At 39.1% G+C, this 23,980-nt stretch overlaps 1 protein-coding gene across 9 annotated transcripts in view; it reads right to left on the bottom strand.

The window, feature by feature from the left end:
• The window catches only part of ASAP2 (ArfGAP with SH3 domain, ankyrin repeat and PH domain 2), a 175,336-nt gene that overhangs the window by 5,320 nt on the left and 146,036 nt on the right, over positions 1–23,980 (bottom strand). For 8 of the 9 annotated variants that reach the window (XM_039532006.1, XM_039531998.1, XM_039532002.1 and 5 more), the window contains 6 exons: positions 21,510–21,765; positions 18,005–18,166; positions 16,459–16,627; positions 15,646–15,713; positions 13,993–14,099; positions 492–614 (listed from right to left, as the gene is read on the bottom strand). In XM_039532006.1, coding sequence (XP_039387940.1) covers positions 492–614; positions 13,993–14,099; positions 15,646–15,713; positions 16,459–16,627; positions 18,005–18,166; positions 21,510–21,765 — 885 coding nt within the window. The remainder of the gene's footprint in view (positions 1–491; positions 615–13,992; positions 14,100–15,645; positions 15,714–16,458; positions 16,628–18,004; positions 18,167–21,509; positions 21,766–23,980) is intronic. The other variant, XM_039532005.1, reaches the window with a different exon arrangement.

Here is a 23,980-nt window from a genome sequence, read left to right as displayed (position 1 = left end):
GTAGGATCAAATTGGCCATGCACCATGTTGGCTAAAGCATAGGCAATGCATGTCTGAAAAATGCAAATAGATCTCTATGAAAGAAGACACCCTATTCCATTCTTTAAAAATGCAGAGAACTTTTTAGGAGCTATTGTCTGAGCCCTAGACCTTTTGCTCTCAATCAAATCAGTAGATCTGGAGGCAGAGGGAGGGGATGACAGAATAAGCAGTGGGGGGGGGAGGGGGAGGGAGGGAGAAGAGCAGTGTAATTCATCCAAGCGAGGAGTCTGTAAAACCAGATCTCAAAAGATGGGCAACAAGCAGCTGGCCAGCCAAAAGATGGAGAACTATACGCCAACTTCTCTAGGGGATTAGTCAGTTAGTCTGGGTAGAGCTGCGGGCATTTCAATTCCTATCAACTCTATGGTATACTTGCATTTTGTGTCACCAATGTACTCTGAAAGTGTGCGCATACTTTGAATAAAAGATGTGCAAGTGAAAATACTCACCCACCACTCCTGATCTTCCTCCCCATCTACTACAATGATATCTCCCTCTGAAAAGGTTAGTTCATCTGGATTATCTGCTACACAGTTGTAAATGGCTTTTACTCTCTTCGGTTTAGTTTTTGACTGCAATACAAAAATATGTATGTACAAGTAATGAAACATGACAAAAGATAAGCAATGCATTTGTAGCCATGTTGGTCCCAGCCAGGATATTAGAGAGACAAAGTGGGTGAGGTAGTATATTTTATTGGACCAGCTTCTGTTGGTGACATATACAGCTTTCAAGTCACACAGAGCTCTTCTTCAGGTCTAGGGTCAGGTCTCCCAAATCTGAAGAAGAGCTCTGTGTGGCTCAAAAGCTTGTCTCTCTCACCAACAGAAGCTGGTTCAATAGAAGATATTACCTCACCAACCGTGTCTCTCTAAAAGATAAGCAACACAGACTGGGAACTGAATTTTTCTCTCTGAGTGAGTTAAGTTACCTTTAATTGTTACCCTTTGCAAGCAGCAGCTCAGATAGCTCTTTGAATTATATATACTCTTTCCTAGGCCTGGGTTAATGCTCCACAATGCAGTTCAGAGCCATTATGCAATCTCACCAGCAGGTGGCAAAGTCCTACACATTAGTGATACTTAGCAGTAGAGCTTAATTAATTCTTTATATCTTCAAAGTATTGTATAAACATGAAAACTAACCCTCCAAACCCCCAAGAGGCAAGGACTTGTGTATTCTGCAGATGAGGTGTTACCAGGGTCCTAGTGGGGAGCCAGCTGTGGTCACTCAATTAGGGTGAACTGCAAAGAATGGGGCAGCCAAACTCCAAAAAGCTGGTGGATATTCCAATATTTAGATTTACCAAGCCAGCATAAAACAGCTTCTTTATTACCTTACTGGTTACTCAGAAGTTCAAACAACATGGTTCCCTTAAAGTGTCCCAGCACACATGGCTGATCACGGACAATTGCTTGGAGATTGGGGTAGCTCCCTTCATAGGCAAGTCACAGACACAGGAACATTTCCTTCACTGTCACAATTCTCCACCCTGGAAACAAGTAAGTTGTAGGGATACTCATTTTCCATTAACCTTGCCTTCCCAAACTGCTGATTAGACAAAGCCATCAGCTCAGAAGGTAACCTATGTTCATCTAAACTTCCTTTGCCTTTCCTTCCTTTAACAGATAAACTGCTGTTTTCCACAAACAGTGTCTTATTACACTGAGCTACTTTAAGCACATCACTTTTACCTGTGTCAGGCTTACTTTCCCAAGCTTTACTAACCAACAATTTATCACTCACCGAGAATGTAACCATTCTTTCCTCAGTTAGGGCATTAAGCTGATAACCAACTTTAATTTGCTCTAGAGAAACATCTTCCTGAGCCTTATCTAATGCCAGATTCACTTCTGAGATACCAGACACTCTGAATTTTTTTCCACATATGCACTTCTTTGCACAAACAGCCATTTTCCTCAAACATTTGGAGCAACCCTCTATAGGCAAATCCTTGCCCCTAGCGTAGACAGTTTCAGGATTATTTCTTCCCTGTGACTGGTTTATGTCAACCTGACTGAACAAAGCTTTAATATCATCCCCAATCAAAAGATCCTTAGGCAATAACTTCCTTACACCAGCTGTAACTTCATCTTTAACACCATTCCATTCAAGATGGATTCTGGTTAAAGGCACACTTACAGTAAACTCAAGGATTACAATATTCACACTCTTATTTGGTTAATAATCTTCCTCTTTGACAAGATCTGCTTTAACAAGAGTGATGTTAGAAGCTGTAATTTGCCCTAAACAGCTTTTACCATTGACTTTTATATTCTCTGCACAAGTTATGGGGTTACCTTCACCTGAGCTCACAGTAAAAGCATTTACATAAAAGGTGTCAGTGTTGGGGTAAATTTGGTTACACACAGACAATTGCTTAGAGTCAAACAACATATCGACATTGTTACAAACGGGATAGATTCTATTCCCATCTTTGCTGTTGAGAGGAGCTGGCTTTTCAGGATGATAGTTACTGTTGTTCCTTTATTCTTCTGAGTTGGAGCTTAAGTCTGTCCACTTTTGCCTTAGCTTCTAGTTCCTGAAATCGAATACACTGTTCTACAGCCAAAATGCTTCTGAAATAAATGTTGTCAAACTTTACTAATTCTGGGTCACTGAGAACGAAAATGATGCTTAAAATTGTTGATTGGCTCTAGTTTTCAAGATATGCTATTGGGTCAGTATATATGACCCTTGACTTGGGAATAGCGGAGGATAAGTGAGTTATAAAGGGAAGGGATTTCAATTTAAACCAGAAATGACTAAAATACATCTTTGACTGGATCTATGAATAAATCTATGACTGGGTTTGGACAGTACTAGTTTTTTAGGCAAAACAATGAATGATGCAATCTGAAGCTGGTATTGCGTCATACATGATATGAATTGCATCATGTTATTCCTAGAAGTCATGGATGATGCAATCATAACGAAGCTTACATCACTCTGCTGAACAAATTGCCCTATATCAGCTCTAGAAATCATACAGTGTTGTGCTCTCTTATTTGTCAGTGTTTGATTTTGCAAAGGGACACATTTCTGTTTAGCCAAAGTAAGCAGAGATGCCTCGTACTTGTGTGAACAGTGCAGATAACTTCTGCTATGTTTGTGGTGAAGTGACTTTTGCATCACAAAAGCGCAGTATAACCACTGTGGTTAAGAAAGCCTATCACCTTTATTTTGGCTGCAAAATTGGAGATCAGGACAAGAGGTGGGCCCCACACATATGCTGCAACACTTGTGCAACAAATCTTTGCCAGTGGTTGAACAGGAAAGGGAAATCTATGCCTTTTGCAGTGCCAATGATTTGGAGAGAGCCAACAGATCATACCAGCAATTGTTACTTCTGCATGGTGCCTCCAGTTTGGAAAGGTGTGTCAAAGAAGAAAAAGTGGACTGTGCATTATCCAAACATTCCATCAGCTATACGCCCAGTACCCCATGGAGAAGGACTGCCGGTTCCTGATGCACCAGAATCATTCTCACTTGAGTCAGACGAGGAAGAGGAAGAGGATGAAACTTCTGGTCCTGAACCATCAATGTCACAGGACCCACATTTTCTCCTATCCTCCTCCTCTGAACCACACCTCATAACACAAGGTGAACTGAATGACCTTGGCAGGGATTTGGAACTACCCAAGAGTAAGGCAGAGCTGTTGGGCTCCAGACTACAGCAGTGGAATCTCCTGGCAGGTGAAGTTAGGGTTTCCATGTTCTGTGACCGTCAAAAGGATCTTGTGTCATTCTTCTTCATGGAAGGTGATCTTGTAGCCTGCAACAACATCGATGGTGTGATGGCAGCCCTCAACATCGTTCACGATCCAGATGAGTGGAGACTGTTGATTGATTCATCGAAGACGAGTCTTAAAGCTGTTTTACTGCATAATGGCAATGTTTTGCCATCAATTCCAGTTGGTCATGCAGTCCATATGAAGGAAACCTATGACAACATGAAACAACTTTTGAGGTGCATAAACTATGACCAACATCAGTGGCAGCTTTGTGGCGATTTGAAGGTTGTTGCTCTCTTGCTTGGTCTGCAGACTGGATACACAAAGTACTGCTGTTTTCTCTGCGAATGGGATAGTCGTGCAAGAGATTCCCACTACATCAAGAAAGATTGGCCACTCCGACAGTCATTGGAGCCTGGGAGGAAAAGTGTTCAGCATCCACCACTTGTTGAATCAAGGAAGATTTTGTTACCACCCTTACACATCAAGCTGGGTCTGATGAAGAACTTTGTCAAGGCCATTGACAAAACACAAGCAGCTTTCAAGTACCTCTGTGGAAAATTTCCAAGGTTAAGTGAAGCTAAGATAAAGGAAGGTGTCTTTGTTGGTCCTCAGATTCATGAACTTCTTCAAGATGATGCATTTGACCATGCACTGCGTGGCAAGGAAAAGACGGCATGGAAAGCCTTCCAGTTAGTGGCAATAAATTTTCTCAGAAACAACAAGGCAGACAACTACAGGTTGTTGGTGGAAAACCTCCTCAAGGCATACAAAAGCCTTGGTTGCAACATGTCACTAAAGATACATTTTTTGCACTCTCATCTAGATTTTTTTCCACCGAACTGCGGAGCAGTGAGCGATGAGCACGGCGAGTGATTTCACCAGGACATTGCAACAATGGAGAAACGCTATCAGGGCAAATGGAGCCCATCAATGCTTGCAGACTATTGCTGGACAGTGACAAGAGATGCTCCATTTAATGAATACAAGAGACAAGCCAAGAAGCGCCGAGTAGAAACTGAATAGGACTAAACTATGTACATAATAGTTTTTTGCCTTTTGTTTCATAATAAATTTTATTTATATAACCCTTTTGCTGATTTTTAAAGTGTTACATAAACAGGACAGGTGAAATATTATCCACCATGTAAAGCAACCATAAACACATGAAAAGACCTAGGTTTACAATTTATGATTAAAACTCTACTATCTACACAATATACATAGACATCAAATGTAAAAACTTAAATATCTTAGAAACAGTAGCCAATCAGTTGTTTTAATTGTCACATTTGAATTCAGCACATCAAAATACATAATAAATAGCACATTTTATCTCTGAAGCAGACGACTTCTCAAAAATTGTAGACCAGAGATACATGCCAGTTTTTGTTCATGTTCAAAACACAGGCGTTCTCTTTCAGCAGCTTCTCCTTTCACATCAGCTATTTTTTACCTTTGTTCAAGTTCTAGCTGCTGGTTTCTCACTGCAAGAATTTTCGCAAGGTCCGCTTCCTTATCACTGGCAATTAACAGATTTTTCAGTTCCTGCTCTGGGGCCTTTTGCTTAAAATACAACCCTCTCTGTAAGCACAATTCTTCCAGGCTTTTTCTGTTCAGGATCTTGATCATGGGTCACTCACTGTAACTGATTTTTAACCCTTAAACTCTCCAATATCAAAATTAAATAGTGACAAGCATGTGGTTCTGATCCAAAAACCCAATCAGAGAATCATAGATTTTAAGGTCAGAAGGGACCATTATGATCATGTAGTCTGACCTCCTGCACAATGCAGGCCACAGAATCTCACCCACCCACTCCTGTATCAAACCTGTGTCTGAGCCACTGAAGTCCTCAAATCATGGTTTAAAGACTTCAAGGTGCAGAGAGCCTTCCAGCAAGTGACCCATGCCCAAGGCTGCAGAGGAAGGCAAAAAACCCCCAGGGCCTCTGCCAATCTGCCCTGGAGGAAAATTCCTTCCCGACCCCAAATATGGCGATCAGCTAAACCCTGAGCATGTGGGCAAGACTCACCAGCCAGACACCCAGGAAAGAATTCTCTGTAGTAACTCAGATCCCAACCCATCTAACATCCCATCACAGACCACTGGGCATACTTACCGCTAGCAAAGATGAATTAATTGCCAAAATTAGGCTATCCCATTATACCATCCCCTCCATAAACTTACCAAGGTTAGTCTTGAAGCCAGATATGTCATTTGCCCCCACTACTCCCCTTGGAAGGCTGTTCCAGAACTTCATTCCTCTGATGGTTAGAAACCTTCATCTAATTTCAAGTCTAAACTTCCTGATAGCCAGTTTATATCCATTTGTTCTTGTGTACACATTGGTACTGAGTTTAAATAATTCCTCTCCCTCCCTGGTATTTATTCCTCTGATATATTTATAGAGAGCAATCATATCTCCCCTCAGCCTTCTTTTGGTTAGGCTAAACAAGCCAAGCTCTTTTGAGTCTCCTTTCATATGACAGGTTTTCCATTCCTTGGATCATCCTAGTAGCCCTTCTCTGAACCAGTTCGAGTTTGAATTCATCCTCCTTAAACATGGGAGACCAGAACTGCACACAGTATTCCAGATGAGGTCTCACCAGTGCCTTGTATAACGGTACTAACACCTCCTTATCTCTACTGGAAATACCTTGCCTGATGCATCCCAAGACCGCATTAGCGGCTCATAGCCATCCTGTGATAAACCAATACTCCGAGGTCCTTCTCCTCCTCTGTTACTTCCAACTGATGCCTCCCCAGCTTATAACAATAGTTCTTGTTATTAATCCCTAAATGCATGACCTTTCACTTTTCACTATTAAATTTCATCCTATTAAATAAAAAATAAAAATAAATATATGGAGATATACCTATCTCATAGAACTGGAAGGGTCCCTGAAAGGTCATCAAGTCCAGCCCCCTGCCTTCACTAGCAGGATCAAGTACTGATTTTGCCCCAGATCTTAAGTGGCCCCCTCAAAGACTGAACTCACAACCCTGGGTTTAGCAGGCCAATGCTCAAACCACTGAGCTATCCCTCCCCCCTTATTACTATTACTCCAGTTTACAAGGTCATCCAGATTTTCCTGTATGATATCCCAGTCCTTCTCTGTATTGGCAATACCTCAGCTTTGTGTCATCCGCAAACTTTATTAGCACATTCCCACTTTTTGTGCCAAGGTCAGTAATAAAAAGATTAAATAAGATTGGTCCCAAAATCGATCCCTGAGGAACTCCACTAGAAACCTCCCTCCAGCCTGACAATTCACCTTTCAGTACAACCCACTGTAGTCTCCCCTTTAACTAGTTCCTTAGCCACCTTTCAATTTTCATATTGATCTCCATCTTTTCCAATTTAGCTAATAATTCCCCGCGTGGAACTGTATCAAATGCCTTACTGAAATCGAGGTAAATTAGATCCACTGCATTTCCTTTGTCTAAAAAATCTGTTACCTTCTCAAAAGAAGGAGATCAGGTTGATTTGGCACAATCTACCTTTTGTAAAACCATGTTGTATTTTGTCCCAATACCATTGACCTCAATGTCCTTGACTACTTTTTCCTTCAACATTTTTTCCAAGACCTTGCATATTACAGATGTCAAACTGACAGGCCTGTAGTTGCCCAGATCACATTTTTCCCCTTTCTTAAAGATAGGAACTATGTTAGCAATTCTCCAGTCATACGGTACAACCCTTGAGTTTACAGATTCATTAAAAATTCTTGCCCATATATTCTTGGATGAAGATTATCTGGGCCCCCTGATTTCGTCCCATTAAGTTGTTCGAGTTTGGCTTCTACCTCGGATGTGGTAATATCTACCTCCATATCCTCATTCCCATTTGTCATCCTACCATTATCCCTAAGCTCCTCATTAGCCTCATTAAAGACTGAGGCAAAGTATTTGTTTAGATATTGGGCCATGCCGAGAGTATCCTTAACCTCCACTCCATCCTCAGTGTTTAGCAGTCCCTCTTCTTCTTTCTTTGTTTTCTTCTTATTTATATGGCTATAGAACCTTTTACTATTGGTTTTAATTCCCTTTGCAATGTCCAACTCTACATGGCTTTTGGCCTTTCTAACTTTATCACTACATGTTCTGACCTCAGTAAAGGTAGCTTTCCTTGCTGATCACTCCCATCTTCCATTCCTTGTAGGCTTTCTGCTTTTTCTTAATCACCTCTCTGAGATGCTTGCTCATCCAGGTTGGTCTACAATTCCTGCCTATGAATTTTTTCCCCTTTCTTGGGATGCAGGCTTCTGATAGTTTCTGCAACTTTGACTTGAAGTAATTCCAGGCTTCCTCCACTCTAGATCCCCAAGTTCTTCAGTCCATTTCCTAACTACATTTCCTTAATTCTTTAAAGTTAGCCCTTTTGAAATAAAAAACCCTAGTCCCAGATCTATTTTTGTTTATCCTTCCATTTAGAGTAAACTGAATTAGCTCATGATCGCTCAAACCAAGGTTGTCCCCTACAACCATTTCTTCTATGAGGTCCTCACTACTCACCAAAACCAAATCTAAAATGGCATCCCCTCTTGTTGGTTCAGCAACTACGTGGTGAAGGAATCCATCAGCTATCACATCCAGGAAAATCTGAGCCCTATTATTATTACTAGCACTTGTCCTCCAGTCTCTATCTGAGAAGTTAAAGTCTCCCATGATCACACAATTCCAATTAGTATTTACTTCATTAAAAACATTAAAAAGGTCTCTATCCATATCCAAATCCAATCCGGGTGGTCTATAGCACACCCCAAGCACTAGCGCAGGACCCACCAAGGTAGAAGAGGGACTTTGTCACACCAGATAATATATTCAGGGTGTACTAGCATAACTGGGACCCCAGTTTTGTGACTCAAGCTTCCCCTGATGAAGCTTAAGCAGATCTGAGATGACAGAATCAGGACCCAAGGATCTTTTATACAATTTCATGTCCTCTTTGGCAAGTTGGGATTTCCTCACGGAACAAAAGGTAATTAGGATGACTCTGAAGGAGCTCCATCAACAGTACTTAGCTATACAAATTAACATAAGGCCATTTGCTTGTTCCTTCACCATTCACATGGAATAAGATGAATTTCACATTTCAAAGAGAGATGAATACCAAGATATCCTGTGTTTACAATTCATTTAAATGCTACGCTGTTCTTTTGATCTCTGAATGATTAGAATACAGTATAGACAGGGACTGTTGATTACATTGTCGACCCTACTCATACATATGTAAATACACAAAAACACAAACATTATCTGCCCACATGTCTTTTGAGGGTTATTTATTTTGCAGGATGTTAAACCCTTTCTAACAATGCATCACATGGGGCAATCACCCCCTGCCTAACACTTTACAGTGACTCTGGCAGTGCCAGAAAGAAAAGGCTGGGCACAGCCTGACTTCACTTTCTTGCTTGTCCCACTAGATCAGGTCTCACTCTTTCTGGATCATGACCCACAAAATGTCTGAAAAGTCCCCCTGCATACCACCATAACCACAGAGAGAGACAAGGTGGGTCCGACTTCTGCTGGTGGAAAGAACAAGCTTTTGAACTTCACAGAGCTTTTATTCTGATCTGGGGAAGGTGACCAGAGTGTCTGAACTAAATATAAGTTGGGACAGATTGTTAATCGTAAGGGGTTGGCACAGGATACCACTTAAAATGAAGTGGTCAACAACAACACTGTAAACAACCATAATCACAATGCTCCGAGGACTGTGGGATATGGCTCATGGGATGGTTTATCAGGGGTTGGGAGCTGGGAAGGGAACACCAGTGCTGCTTTGCAGTGGAGTTTTTCTGTGGAAATTGCTTCTCCCCACCACCAAAGCACCACTTTCCTGGCTTGGAACTGAGCTCCTAGCCGGTGGTGGAGAGCTCTAGGATTGAGTGCTTAGTTGGAGGGGAAGAAGCAGGAAGATAGTAATATAAGGAGGAGAGGGAGGGAGGAGGCTGCAGTCCCCCAGACCCCCGCAAGCTCTCCTTACATTCCAGTGACATAAGTATTTTGCTGAACTCCCAGCTGACAGGGTGCAACCCAATGGGTCCCCGCTTGTGATCCACTTCATACTCCTGGAGGGATTCTGCACCAAAAAAATAAAAATTCTGCAAATTTTATTTGTCAAAATAACACAACAAACACACCAGTTTCAATTGTTTGGGTAAGTTATTTAAACTATAATACAGAAAAAAAGTCAAAATAACTATTCAGCATTTTCTAAAAACACATGGAAGTTAAGTTACAAATAGTTGGTAATTAATACTCTGCATTCCAGTAATAAGCCTGGATTTTCATGTAAATTACATTACAGAACACCAAACAGCAAAAAAAAAAAAAAAAAGGAAATGTAGGGATGTCAAGCGATTATTTTTTTTAATTGCATGATGAATTGCAATTAATTTTTTAATTGTGATTAAGCATGCAATTAATTAATTGCACTGTTAATAATAGAATACCATTTAAATATATTAGATGTTTTCCATATTTTCAAATATATTTATTTAAATTACAACACAGAATACAAAGTGTACAGTGTTCACCTTATATTTATTTTTCATTACTAATATCTGCATTGTAAAAAAAGAAAATCGTATTTTTCAGTTCACCTAATACAAGTACTGTAGTGAAATCTCTTTATCATGAAAGTTGAACTTACAAATGTAGAATTATTTACAAAAAATAACGGCATTCAAACAGCATGAATGTTTAGCATATCTGACACTTAAATACCTTGCAATGCTGGCTACAGAAGTCCCATGCAAATGCCTTTTCTCACTTTCTGGTGACATTATAAATAAAAAGTGGGCAGCATTATCTCCCATAAATGTAAACAAACTTGTGCAGCCAATTGCTAAGACAAACACTAAGTAGGACTGAGTGGACTTGTAGGCTCTAAAGTTTTGCATTGTTTTGGTTTTGAGTGCAGTTATGTAAAAAAAATAAAATCTACATTTGTAAGTTGCACTTTCACAATAACGAGATAGCACTACAGTACTTTTATTAGGTGAACTGGGGAACTAAGAACCTTCAGGAAAAAGTGCAATATACCTCAAGTATACTTTTAAGTGTATAAAACACATGTAGAAAAAAAACAGTTTAAAAAAAGTTTTCCATCCAAACCCAGAAAGCTATAGGACAGATGCACTTCACAAAAATAACCAAAGATTTTTCTATGTACCCTAGAAGTTTGATTATATAATCAGGAGAGGTGCCCCAAGCACGTGCCCTACCTGCTGGCTGGTCTCCATGATCTTTTGGCAGAGGGGACACCCAACAGAGAAGCAGAAGTGGATGGAGCGATTTAGCAAAAGTGCGTTAGCCAAACTGATCTCGCTAAAGCTTCAATTAAGGTACTTTTAGCTCCATCACATTGGCAAAGATCACACTTTTCTCTGGCCTCCATTTCTATTGCCCAGTTTTCCCTTTCCACTCTGTCCTGGATCATCAGAAAAATACCCTGCCAGCTTCCCCAGGTATGCAAACTTCACTTTGCTGAAGTTATCTGGAAATTCTGATATTTTATTCAGATATGTACAATTAAAACTAAACCCTGGGTGCAAAACAGATTGTCCCCTAGTACCTACTTGGCAAAGTAATTTCATTTATATTGAAAGCAATTCTGTTCTACAACATAACAAGGAAGGAACAAGATAGAGGATAGAAACAACCCTATTTTACTCAAAGCCCAGGGTAATCAGCTGTTTAAACATGACAAAAGAATGATGAATTAATGACACCAGTGGTTTCACACCTGAACCATACATAAAACTCACGGTCATGTTGTTATGGTCCAGCAGCTCAACAGAGCAAAGATGAAGAGAATGAAACCAATCAGGACAGTTATTTCATCTCAAATTACCCAGAAAAGTCCAACATATCCATATATTCAGAGAGGCAGTGTGGCCTAGTGAACAGAGCAATGGACTGTGTCCCCAGAGACTCACACATTCTATTCCTGGCTCTGCTATTGGCCTGTTGGGTGACCTTGGGAAAGTCACTTCACTTTTCTGTACCTCAGCTTCCCCATCTGCAAACTGGGGCTAATGATCCTGACCTCCTTTGTAAAGTGCTTTGAGACCCACTGATGGACAACAATATCTCCGAGCTAGGTATTGCTAATTTGTCAGAGAGAAGGGATGGAAAGAGAAGAGGGACATTACTAATTGTGGTGTGTGAAAAATACTCGAGGTCTCTATTATTTCAGCAGGCCTGCACGCTTGTCAGACACAGAAAAATACAGATCCCACCCTGAAACACCTCTCTAAGTCTGATTCAGATAAATTACATATATTTTTAACTTATTATTATTGTTAGTTGTTTGTATTATAGAAGGGCCTAGGGGCCCTATAGGAGAGCAGGGCTCCCTTGTGTCAGGTGTGCCAGACACACACACACGCGCGTGCGCACACGCACAGTCAGAAACACCCCTTGCCTGGAGAACTCACAATCTAAACAGACAAGACTGACAAACGGTGGCAGGGGAAAGACAGGCACAGAGAGAGGATGCGGCTTTCCACGGTCACACAGCAGGGCAGTAGCCAAATCAGGAACAGTCCAGGTCTCCTGACTCCCAGCTGAGTGTCCTATCCAATGGACCATGCTGTCTCCACAACTAAGGCCAGGTCTACACTTAGAAGCTTACAGTGGCACAGCTGTACAGATACAGTGCTGCTGTAAGAGTACTTGTGTAGCTGCATTGTGCCATACGAGAAAGCTCTCCCGTTGACATAAAAACAGCTCAATGAGTGGCAGCAGCTATGTCAACGGGAAAGCATCTTCCGCTGACATAGCGCTGTACACGAGCGCTTATGCCAGCAAAAATTATGTCAGTCAAGGTGTGTTTTTCCCCAAACGAGAAAAGTTTTGTCGATAAGTGCTCGTGTTGACACGGCCTAAGTTTCAAAAGAATTAAGTGAGAGACAGATCTAAATGTAAATGTTTCCATTTACTTCCCCCTTGAAGCCCCAATATTTTTTAGCTCAGCTAGAAGTATTGCTTTGTGAAAGGTACAGTCAGGGAAGTATGTGTTGCTGATATAATGGAAGGTATAACCAGACATCTTTTACTAAATGATTCCAAATGAGGATACTGATGAAACAAAACCACAAAATCATTATGGCTTCTTCATAATTTTCTTACTCAGCAAAAAAGAAACCTTCAACTTTTTTTATTTTTATACCCTGCACCTTACTACCGCATTAGTATTAGGCAAACCTGAGAACAGAAAGAATTAAGAAAGAAAATCTTTGCTGATGATAATATCTCTAGCAATGCAGTCTATTTAGAGAATATACAGACAGTGGAAACTGTTGGTGACAATTATACAGCACATACTGATGAAACAGGTTAATAGGTCAGAAGTTCAACAATGGAGAATTTCAGACCCAGTATCACACAGGAATAAGGACTCAAGAGTGGGGATCTTCTGTATAGTAATTTACTTATCCTTGAACAGATATTACTGTAATTGGGGAATGTGTGGGTTAAATAAGGTGATGTAACACTTTGCAAGTAAGGATCAATAGATCTATGGTTATGACAGTAGCTTAGCTGATCTGCAGAGGGAAGTACCACCCTTTTCATTACCAATCCTAATACATGAATAAAATACATTAACACTAATACATATGTTAATATCAAATGTTCCAGGGCTGCAGAATGGTACCATTTGACCTACCTATGTCAGATGTTATTAATACATCTGCTTGCCAATGCAAAAATAAATGCATCACCCATTTTTTTAATGTTGCTTACTTCACTACCTACTTCACTGAGGTTTAAGAACTAAATGATGTGTGTGATAACAGTGTTATTGCTGTTCAACTCTCAGGCTCACCAGCGTTTAAGTCATCAGTTCACTGTACTTTATAGATTTTGCATGTGTCATGTGTCAGATACTGGCAAATAATTTCTACTTCTGTGTCTATGGCTATATATACTCATTCCTGTAAAATTTCAGGAAATGTAGGGTATTTTTAAAGTATCTATTACAAAATGTATGCATGTTTAATAAAATACAATGGCTTGGTCTTATTGATAGTTCAGTTTTACACACTGTTTTTTTGACAAAATACTTGGGGGGGGGGGCAGGAACTGTTACACCAAACTCTCCACTATCACACTGTCAAATCCCACCCCCCCGCTTTTTTTTTTTTTTTTTTTTTTTTTTTTTTAAATAGAAGACTCACCTAGATTTTTTCCTACTTACCATTTGTGACTTCCTTGGCATTGGTGCTGGTGGTTGGATCTGTGTTGATGTGCTCGCTGTAGGACCAGTTTGTGTTACAGAAGCCTCAGATACAGAGGAGGATTCTCCTTTTGTTAAAAGTAAGTAAAACAATTTAAAGTGGGGACTATGTTTTAAAAGAAGTAAGTTATAAATATACGATGATAGCTATACACTTAAAAACAGTTCATTCTTGTTATTGGAGTATGCAAATTATACTTTTTCCTTCAGGTTTTCCACTCATGGTGGTTCTCCCTAAATTCTCCCCAAACATCTCCCTGGTGTTGAAGACAGTTATTTAAGAGCTTCAATACTTCCGTGATGGAAACTAGAGAAAACCCAAGATAGGAGAGAGGGATAATCAGGCTGAGCAAGATGCTTCTCCATTTCCTTACACAGAGTCATAGGACTGGAAGGGACCTCAGTAGGTCAGCTAATCCAGTCCCCTGCACTCAAGACAGGATACATAACAACTAAACCATTCCTGATGGGTGATTGTCTAACCTGTTCTTAAAAACCTCCAATGACACAGATTCCACAGCCTCCTGAGGCAATTTGTTCCAGTGTTTAACTACCCTGGAAGTTACAAAGTTTTTCCTAATATCCAACCTAAACCTCCCTTGCTTCAATTTAAGCCCATTGCTTCTTGTCCTAGCCTCAGAGGTTAACAAGAACCATTTTCCACCCTCCTGTTTATAACAACCTTTATGTACTTGAAAACTGTTATGTCCCCTCTTCAGTCTTCTCTTCTCCAGACTAAACAAACCTGGAGAAGAGAAGACTGGGAGGAGGGGAGAAGGGGAGAAGACGACAAGATAACAGTTTTAGCTTTAATCAGATGCTGCATCCCTTAATGTGCCCAAGGACAGGACTCCAGACCTCCACACAGGGCCAAGAGAAGAACTCCTATGGCCTTCTGTGAGACACATGAATAGAGAGTAAAAGGATATCAGAGAACTTTCCTTAGCTCTGCAGAGAGGTCAAGGACAAGTACAGAGGAATTATAGTGAAAACCAATGCACGGACGTACAGATTTATAAAAATGGTGGAAAGGGAAACTGAGACCAAGAAATTCCATGATTACCACACAAAGAAAACCACGCAAACTTTTGGGCATATTATATATATAGAGATCATATTAACAAACAACCGGGGAAACTGACAAAAGCCTTGATTCTGCAAGGTACCATGAAGGGATCCACCCCGGCAGGACCCGATTGACATCAACAGGACCCAGAGATCTGTTTATGCATGGCAGCTCCCAGGATCAGAGCCTTAATTACTTTAGAAGAGAAACAGTAAAAATCCTCCTCCTTCGAGGAGGATTAAGTTACTGCAAACTAAGGCTACTTCACTCTTGTTTGAGAGCATCCACACAGGAGTTAACATGCTTTACCGTATGCACATTGATGTCATAACTTCAGTTGATTCACTTTAACTTTCCTGAGTGTCCCCATATAGACTGGCTAGTGTTGTCAAATACACAAAGAACAGCACCAAACTAACTAAAACGCTTTCTCCCCACTCTAACCTATTTCAGTTACAGTGATCTTAGAAGTTTTAACAGTAGGTTTAAAAATAATTCAAAAATAAATGTAACTTTTAAATCATGAGGCCTCTTTATACTATAGTTACCAGACTGTTGCTGAGATCCTGGTCCTCTAGGCTGCCCTTTGTTAGTTATACCAGATGACTTGTCAATCCTATTCAGAAGAAAATTAAGCATTCATAAACCAGAACTTTCAAGTGTGTAGATATCTAATAAAATAAATTTAAACAATTTTAAATGGGTAGGTAATGTATAACTCTTACCAGGACTTCTAACATATTCATAGAAATGCAACTACTTATGTTGTTGTAAAAACTACTTTACCTACGTATTTGCAAATAAGCAACTAGCCCATTCATAGATCCTATTTGATCAATAAATGTAGTGCAAAAGATCAATACAAATTCAGCTGTAACGTTTTGTAAATGAGGTTATTGTCCTTTCATAAATTCTGAGGTTTCATCTAATGTTACTTTTAAAGTTCTTGCGCAACAAAATGCAATAGCTCCCCTAATGTTACCTCTTTTTATTATTATTATTATTATTATATCAAAATTAGAACCAACTGGACCCTTGTTGCTTCCAGCTGCCACCAAGACTAAACATTATGTAAATATCAAGTCTATCAAACAAGTTTAATAAGTCTTGGTCATTAGAATTCCTACATTGTTTCAGTCTTAATACTGACATTCTTGCTATCTGTTCCATAAATATTTCTTCTCCGTTTATGTATCATATAAGACAGTGAACGGCATTAAGTGCCTGCTGTCACTGGCTGAAGATTCGTCTGCCTGTTTTATAGCTTTCATGGTACATACAAGTGCAATTCCTTTAAAAATCTAAGATCATTGAATAAGCTGAAGTGTTTTATGAATTAAATACTAAAAACAACAAATTACCCAGTAGCAGGCTTCTTTTGAGAGATTCTACTAGGAGGTTGTGGTGGCAGAGGAGGTGGTATAGGTTTAGATTGAGGAACAGCTGGTGGTTGTTTTGACTGCTGGTTTAAAGCTTCTATAACACTGGCTGTCTTTGCAACTGGAGGTGGTGGTGCTGGAAAGAGTATATCTATAAAAAAAGGCAAAGTAGAGAGTGCAATGGAATTAAACTTTTATTGAATGCATTATTCTTAGAATCTCAACCACCAATTTCTATCTTACATGATTACTAATTATAATTATAGTTTACTAATGGTAGCAATCCTCCCCTTGCACCAACATGAAAATGAAAACATTGGGGGGGCTCATGATGAGGGAGGGAGCACCACCTCCACCCCTTGACTCACCTCAGCAGGCCACCCAGCCTTGCACGTGTATTTTTATGTCTGGGGTGGGATGGGAGGAGGGCGGGGGGGGGGGGGAACCAAAAACTGTAACTCAAATCGGGGGGCTAAGCTCAAAAAGTTTGAAAACCACTGGTTTAAAGCGAACAGAAGGCAAACATTGGCAGTGCCCCAGTCTTTTCTCAAAACTTTTGGTCTTTGGTGATCCCAATAAATGTTTTGGTTCTGAATTGTTCTTGGTCAAGCCCCACTTCACAAAGCACTTAAGCACATGCAAAGGACGTGCTTAAGCCTCACTGAAGTCACTGAGTCTTAAATGTGCTTTGCTAGCTAGTGATGGATTTAAACATATGCTTAAATGCTTTGCTGAATCAGAGCCTTAGAGTTTATGTTTTATGGAAATTTTGTTGAATAATATTCTGTGAGAAGTTCTATAAAGAGGAATTTCTCCTTGACTGGACATCAATCACAACATGATTTTAGAAGAAATGTTTAGAATTAAGTTAGGTAATTAAAGATCTTTCTCGTCAGAGAGACAAGATGGGTGAGGTAACATCTTTGGACCAGCTTCCGTTGGTGAGAGAGACATGGTCTTCTTCAGCTCTGGCTAAGCTTGAAAGTTTGTCTCTCTCACCAACAGAAGCTGATCCAATAAAAGGTATTACCTCACCTACCTTGTGTCTCTAATATACAGGGGCCAACGCGGCTATAACGCTGCATTTTTCTCTTCAGATCAGTTCAACCAGAGCATGGCAGAATATTACACTATCTCAGACCTAAGTTTTCAAGTTGTCATTTGTATTCCTAAAGCTAGGAAAAATTAAGAGCATCATGCAGGTAACACATTATAAGTACTGCCTCTGTGTAATACTTCTGTTATACAACTCATTAACATTAGAGAAATATAATTAAAACCCTACATAAACAAATTGAGAAATCCCTTAAACACTGGAAATAGAAGGAATTCCCTGCTAAATCACACTGCAGCAACCAATCCCCACTGCTCTATTGGAGGAGACTATTCATACAAATTGCTGGAGGGCGGACAACAGGCCAAAACTATAATTGCCAAAAGAGGAAGCATGAGTTGTGAAAATGGAAAAATAAGACCAACCATGATTAGATGCAGCAGAAGAGAAAAACAGGGGAAAGTGAAAACATACTTGTAGATGTTACACGCAATGGCGGCACAGGAGGATGAATAGCTGGTGGATCTGATGAAGATCTCTGTCTGCTTATATTTTCCACTCCTAATGAATTTGTCTTCCACATTGTATTAAATGAAGAAGTTGCCTGAACACCACTCCCAAGAATTGAAGGGTGAACTAAAAAAAACCAGGAAAATACTGTATAAAAATTATTTGCTGACTATGTGTGGGAAACGTGCTAATAGTCACACCTGTATTTTATTTTAAATGGTGTGCCTGTATACTGTATAAATTGAAGAAACCACCATCATCTTGTAAGCGTACAAGAGAATAAATCATATCTGACTGAAAACAATAAAACAAGTTTCAGGTAAAAGTATTCTTAACTACGTAAGTGCTTGTTTCACGTCAACATTTCAAAATGTGTCAGGTTAATCCATTTCACAGCTTATGAATTTGAGGATGATTAAGCCTTGGCAAAGGCAAAAGCTTCTCAACAAGAAATCAAAAGGTGAGTCCTATGAAAAAAATCACTAACCCGACAGCTGCCTCCAGACAATAAAAGAAAGGGACATAACAAACATGTAAGAGTCTAAGAGCATGCTGACTCAACAGGTAATGTCAGTTCTGACCTGGTCAGGGCTTCATCCAAACTAGGACCACCAACTGTAGCACTTACATGGCATTGCTTTTGTATTTAGAAATGGTTCCTAATTTACTCTATTCTAAGGCTAAAATGCTGTCTCCCTGTTTCACTAAAGCACACTGTAAGCGATCCTTTATAGCAAACATTGTGTTAGTACCATATAATTGTATGCCTACGCAGAGAGCATGATCACCATATTAAGGAAAGATTAAAAACAGTTAGAAATAAGCATTAATTTGCATGGAGAGAAGATACAAAGGGATCAGAAGATTTAAAGAGCATTCTAAAATTAAGAGGATAATAATAATAAAGGCAGCTAAAAAGAGGCTAAGATCAGTGATATCATAATGTTCAATTGGGAAAATGAAAGAGGCTAATGAAATGAACTGCTAGAGTAAAATATACCAACAAATAAATCTTTTTAAGCCAGGAGGCATATTTTCCTGGCATGAGCAGCATTGCATGGGTGCCAAGTTATAAGGGGTGGATGGGAGAAAAATGGTAAATTAATGTTTTGGAAGTGTGCCATTTAATCAGAAGGCAATGGGTGAAATAGTACATTTGCTCAGGCTTAAAATTTAGTCAAAGGGCAAAACAATAATTTTATTTATTCAGTCAATATAGAATAATATCCTCAGCTGGGTTCCCTCTTTCCAAAATGTCTTAACAGCCTTTTTTTAAAAAAACAACACACACACACACACACACGAAATCATGCTAATCATTTTGTATTCTCACTTAATTTCCACCAAAAAATAATACTTTATGCACATTTTTATGCTTGCACCCTTTTATGCTAGCTCATTGTATTGTAGATTTGTAATTTGCCACACCAGAAAACACGAACGGTACATCAAGTCCTAGATCCTAACTTCAGCCATGACGTGATGCTTCCAAGGAGGATGAAAAAAACCATTCACATATCTAGTCAGTTGTGCAGTGCTCTACTTTATGCTGTCTTATTGTTCATTTAGTTGTCAATAAAGTCAAACCTGAGTCAAGTATTCACTCTACACAAGGTGTGTGGACTATGTTATAGGATAGGTAAGAAAGTCTATCCATATACAAAGTCTGAGATATTTTAGTATAGAAGGCTGTATGTATAATACTTTTGGCATTCAGGAAAGATGCCAGATTGCTGATGGCATTAGAAACTGAAATCCTTATCCAGGAAACTATCACACTATAAGGACTGGCTGTGCAAGTTTCTCCAGGCTTTCCCATCTGCTTGACCGGGAGGGATTGTATCTAAAGGTAAGAGTCTTGACTGTAATGGAAGTTTTTGTTATGTGAGCATTTGGCCCTTATCAACAGAAGTGAGACCTACTGATTTCACATAGGCCTTTGAACAGAGGATAATGAGCAGAGATCCTAGTTTTCTGTTATTTAAAAAAACCAACATTCCCCAATAAAAAAAACAAAAACAAAAATCACCTTTTTCCACAATTAAAATGAAATGCTGAACTTTAGTTTCCCTAGCCACAATATATATAGGCATCAGTCGAATGTAATGTTTTATTTATATATTTACAACTTTTAAGCAAGTTCGAAGCCTCCAGTGCTGTCAATCATTATACTAAAATAAATATCTAGAATTGCAACTTGTATTGCTTAAATATACTAAATACTTCTATGTCTGTAGTCTAGATTTCAGAAAATGGTGTGTGTTTTTTAATGCACAAGAACGCTGGAATGATCCAGTCACATTGCACTGTTTCTTTACTGTTGTCGATGGCCCTGCTGTTTCAGTCCCATGTTTTCATTTATTTTCATTCAGTTTATGTTTAGCGCTTTCCCTGTGTTCAACTGTTTGCCTCCAAATGTAATCTCCAGCCTTGCTGCCTACAGTACAGAATAGCACATCACCATCAACGTGAAATTTGTCCATGCGAAACTCAGTGACACTGTCTTTAGGGGTGATTTTTAAAGTTTTCAGCATCTTCTCATAACTTTAATTACTCACATCTGGAGGCTGAAGTGAAATTTGAGATGCATTAAAACATGAACCCCTATATGCCATTGTAAACTCTATGCACTGGAAGCAGTTTACTGGAGTATGTTTAGCTATGTAAATTTAAAGCACACTAAAAAAATCAACCACAAGCAGGAGAGGTTGTGAACACTGAATAAGTGACACTGATACTATAGTAAAATTTAGTTGTTAGTTAATATATGTTTTATTTTTTCACAAAATGGCAAAATGCAAATTCCATGTTTTTCCATGGCAAACGGATTTCTAGGATCCCTGATAATGAGTAATGGGAGTTATGTTTTGGTCAGTTACCAATCCTGTAAAACTCCTACTTCTCCAAATTGTGTATGTATCTTATATTTCACTTTTTATTTTATTTCCAAACTTTCTAGCACAGATTTAAGAAGTGTCTCTAATGTTATCATTGTTTATCTTTCTTCATACTCTCTTTGGCCCCTTTTAAAGAGAAGCATTTCCACAACAGCTAGATGGTTATGGTAGTTCAGTTCAAATCAGACTGACACATCTTTAGGAAATAAAAGTTTTAAAAGTTGGAGCACAAACTAAAAGCAGTTGATAAAGTTGATCATCTGGGCTGTTACTCATTTCTTATAACTAGCTTGAACTTTATTGATTTTATTTATACATGTATTATTGTCACACATATTCTGTATACCTGAACGTATGTAATTCAGAATATGTTTTCCTTCACTAGCCCGTACAATGTAAATCAAATTCAGAATACGTTGTGCAGATTCACTTCAAGTTTAAAAAAACAAAATCAGTAAATAGTTCCAATACCTACCTGTGCAAAGTAACTGTAAAACAAATCTTCAAAATGTAAGAAAAAAAATGTTATGATCCCATTTCTTCTAAAACACTATATTTTCCAGCGTTAGTACCTTTGCCAATATTCCTTGGAGGTAGGGGAGGTGCACTTGTAGTAACAGGTACTGCAGGTTGAATGGGAGGTGGACTGCCACTAAGTATTGCTCCATAGGTTTCATTCTGTAATATACTAGGCATAAAACTTCTTTGTTTATCCTTAGCAATATTTGCTGCATCTCTTGCCAAAGATGCTACATTAGGCTGAAGTTGATTTGATCCCAGCTGATAGAAACTGACAGGCCTGTCCTCTCTCCGATTAGGACTGGGTTGCTAAAACCAAACCGAAACAAAAATACACATGGATATTACATTAGTTATGTTAACATATTCAGCAAAATATAAAAATATATTGAAAAATATACCCAACACTTGCTAGCCAGAGGACTATGCCTACTAACTCTTGAAAAGTATCATACCTGTGTTGCTGCCACTGCTGCCACCACTCCTGACCACACCTCCCCTTAAAGCCACATTTCCTTCATATAATTTAAAAGAAAAAAAATGGTTGTGTACCATTTATTGGATATGTATTTAATTGTAAAAAATGGTATAAATCAATTTGCTATGTAATTATATTTTTAAATGTAGCTTCCTACTTCTCTCTTGCGCCTTCTTTCCTTTCTTGGCTTCAATTACTTTTCCCCCTCATTTCTATAACAGATCATGGTGCATCTTTCATTGCATTTTCCCTAGTGTCTATTTATTATCATCATCATCATCATCACCAGCATCAATGAGATGTATTATGGCAGCACTGAGAGGTCCCAAATGAGACTCAGCTCCCATGTGCTAGGCACTGCACAAATACATAATAAAAGATAGTTCCTGTCCCAAAGCACTTACAATTAGGGATGTCAAGCGATTAATTGCGATTAATTACGCAATTAATTGCACTGTTAAACAATAATAGAATACCATTATTTAAATATTTGATATTTTCTACAGTTTCAAATATATTTATTTCAATTAAAACACAGACTACAAAGTGTACAGTGCTCATTTTATGTTTAATTTTTATTACAACCTATCACAAGAACTGTAGTGCAATCTCTTTATAATGAAAGTTGAACTTACAAATATAGAATAATGTACAAAATATAACTGCATTCAAAAATAAAAATGTAAAACTTTAGAACCTACAAGTCCACTCAGTCCTATTTCAGCCAGTCGCTCAGACAAACAAGTTTGGTTACAATTTGCAGGAGATAATGCTGCCTACACCTTGTTTACAATGTCACGTGAAAGTGAGAACAGGCTTCCACATGGCACTGTTGTAGCCGGCATCACAAAATATTTACGTGCCAGATGCGCTAAAGACTCATATGTCCCTTCATGCTTCAGCCAGCATTCCAGAAGATGTGTGTCCATGCTGATGACTGGTTCTGCTCGATAACAATCCAAAGCAGAGCAGACCAACGCATGTTCATTTTCATCATCTGAGTCAGAGGCCACTAGCAAAAGATTGATTTTCTTTTTTGGTGGTTCGGGTTCTGTAGTTTCCGCATCAGAGTGTTGCTCTTTTAAGACACCTGAAAGCATTCTCCACACCTCATCCCTCTCAGATTTTGGAAGACACTTCAGATTCTTAAACCTTGGGTCGAGTGCTGCAGCTATCTTTAGAAATCTTACATTGGTACTTTCTTTGCGTTTTGTCAAATCTGCTGTGAAAATGATCTTAAAATGAACATGTGCTGGGTCATCATCCAAGACTGCTATGACATGCAATACGTGGCACAATGTGGGTAAAACAGAACAGAATACATACAATTCTCTCCTAAGGAGTTGTCATAAACAGATAGTTAAGGGTTAAGGGCTCTTTTACCTGTAAAGGGTTAACATACAGTACCTGATGACCACCTGACCGAAGGACCAATCAGAGATAAGATTTTTTCAAATCTCTGTGGAGGGAAGCTTTTGTCTGTGTTTCTTTTTTTGTCTGGGGAACTCTTTTGAATCTAAAAGAGACCAGTCATGTCTCCAAGTTCTCCTGGAGTAGTTTCTACTAATTAATAGTGAGTATTAATTAGAAAGGCGAATTAGTCTTATGATTTGATTTCTATATTTGCAATTGTGTGTTTGCTAAAGGAAATTCTTTATTCCTGTTTGCTGTTACTTTGCTTTCACTGAGAAAGAAAGGGGGAGAGGGGATTCTCTCCAGAGATTGATAAGGTTATACCCTATGAGTGTCCAGCTTGGGCTCATAGAGTTTCTGTATTTTCTTTTTGTTCTCTTAATAAATTCTTTTCTTTTCTTTGGACTTGGTTAATTCCTTCTTCTGTGGAAATTCAGGGGAAGGTGAGGGGGGAAGAGACAGTTCCTCCTGGGTTTGATTCAAGCAGTTTGAATCAGGTATCTCTCTCCTAGGAAAAGGGAGGGGGGAGGAAGCAGGGGGAATGGTTTGTTTCTCCTGGGTGTAAGAACTCCATGGATTTGGGGCTCTTGGAATCCCCTAGGATTTTGGGGAAGAACTGTGTCTCAATCCACA

Source organism: Mauremys reevesii, linkage group 3 (genome assembly GCF_016161935.1).
Source record: "Mauremys reevesii isolate NIE-2019 linkage group 3, ASM1616193v1, whole genome shotgun sequence".
Lineage (NCBI taxonomy): Eukaryota > Metazoa > Chordata > Testudines > Geoemydidae > Mauremys > Mauremys reevesii.
This window is presented reverse-complemented; position numbering and strand designations above follow the sequence as displayed.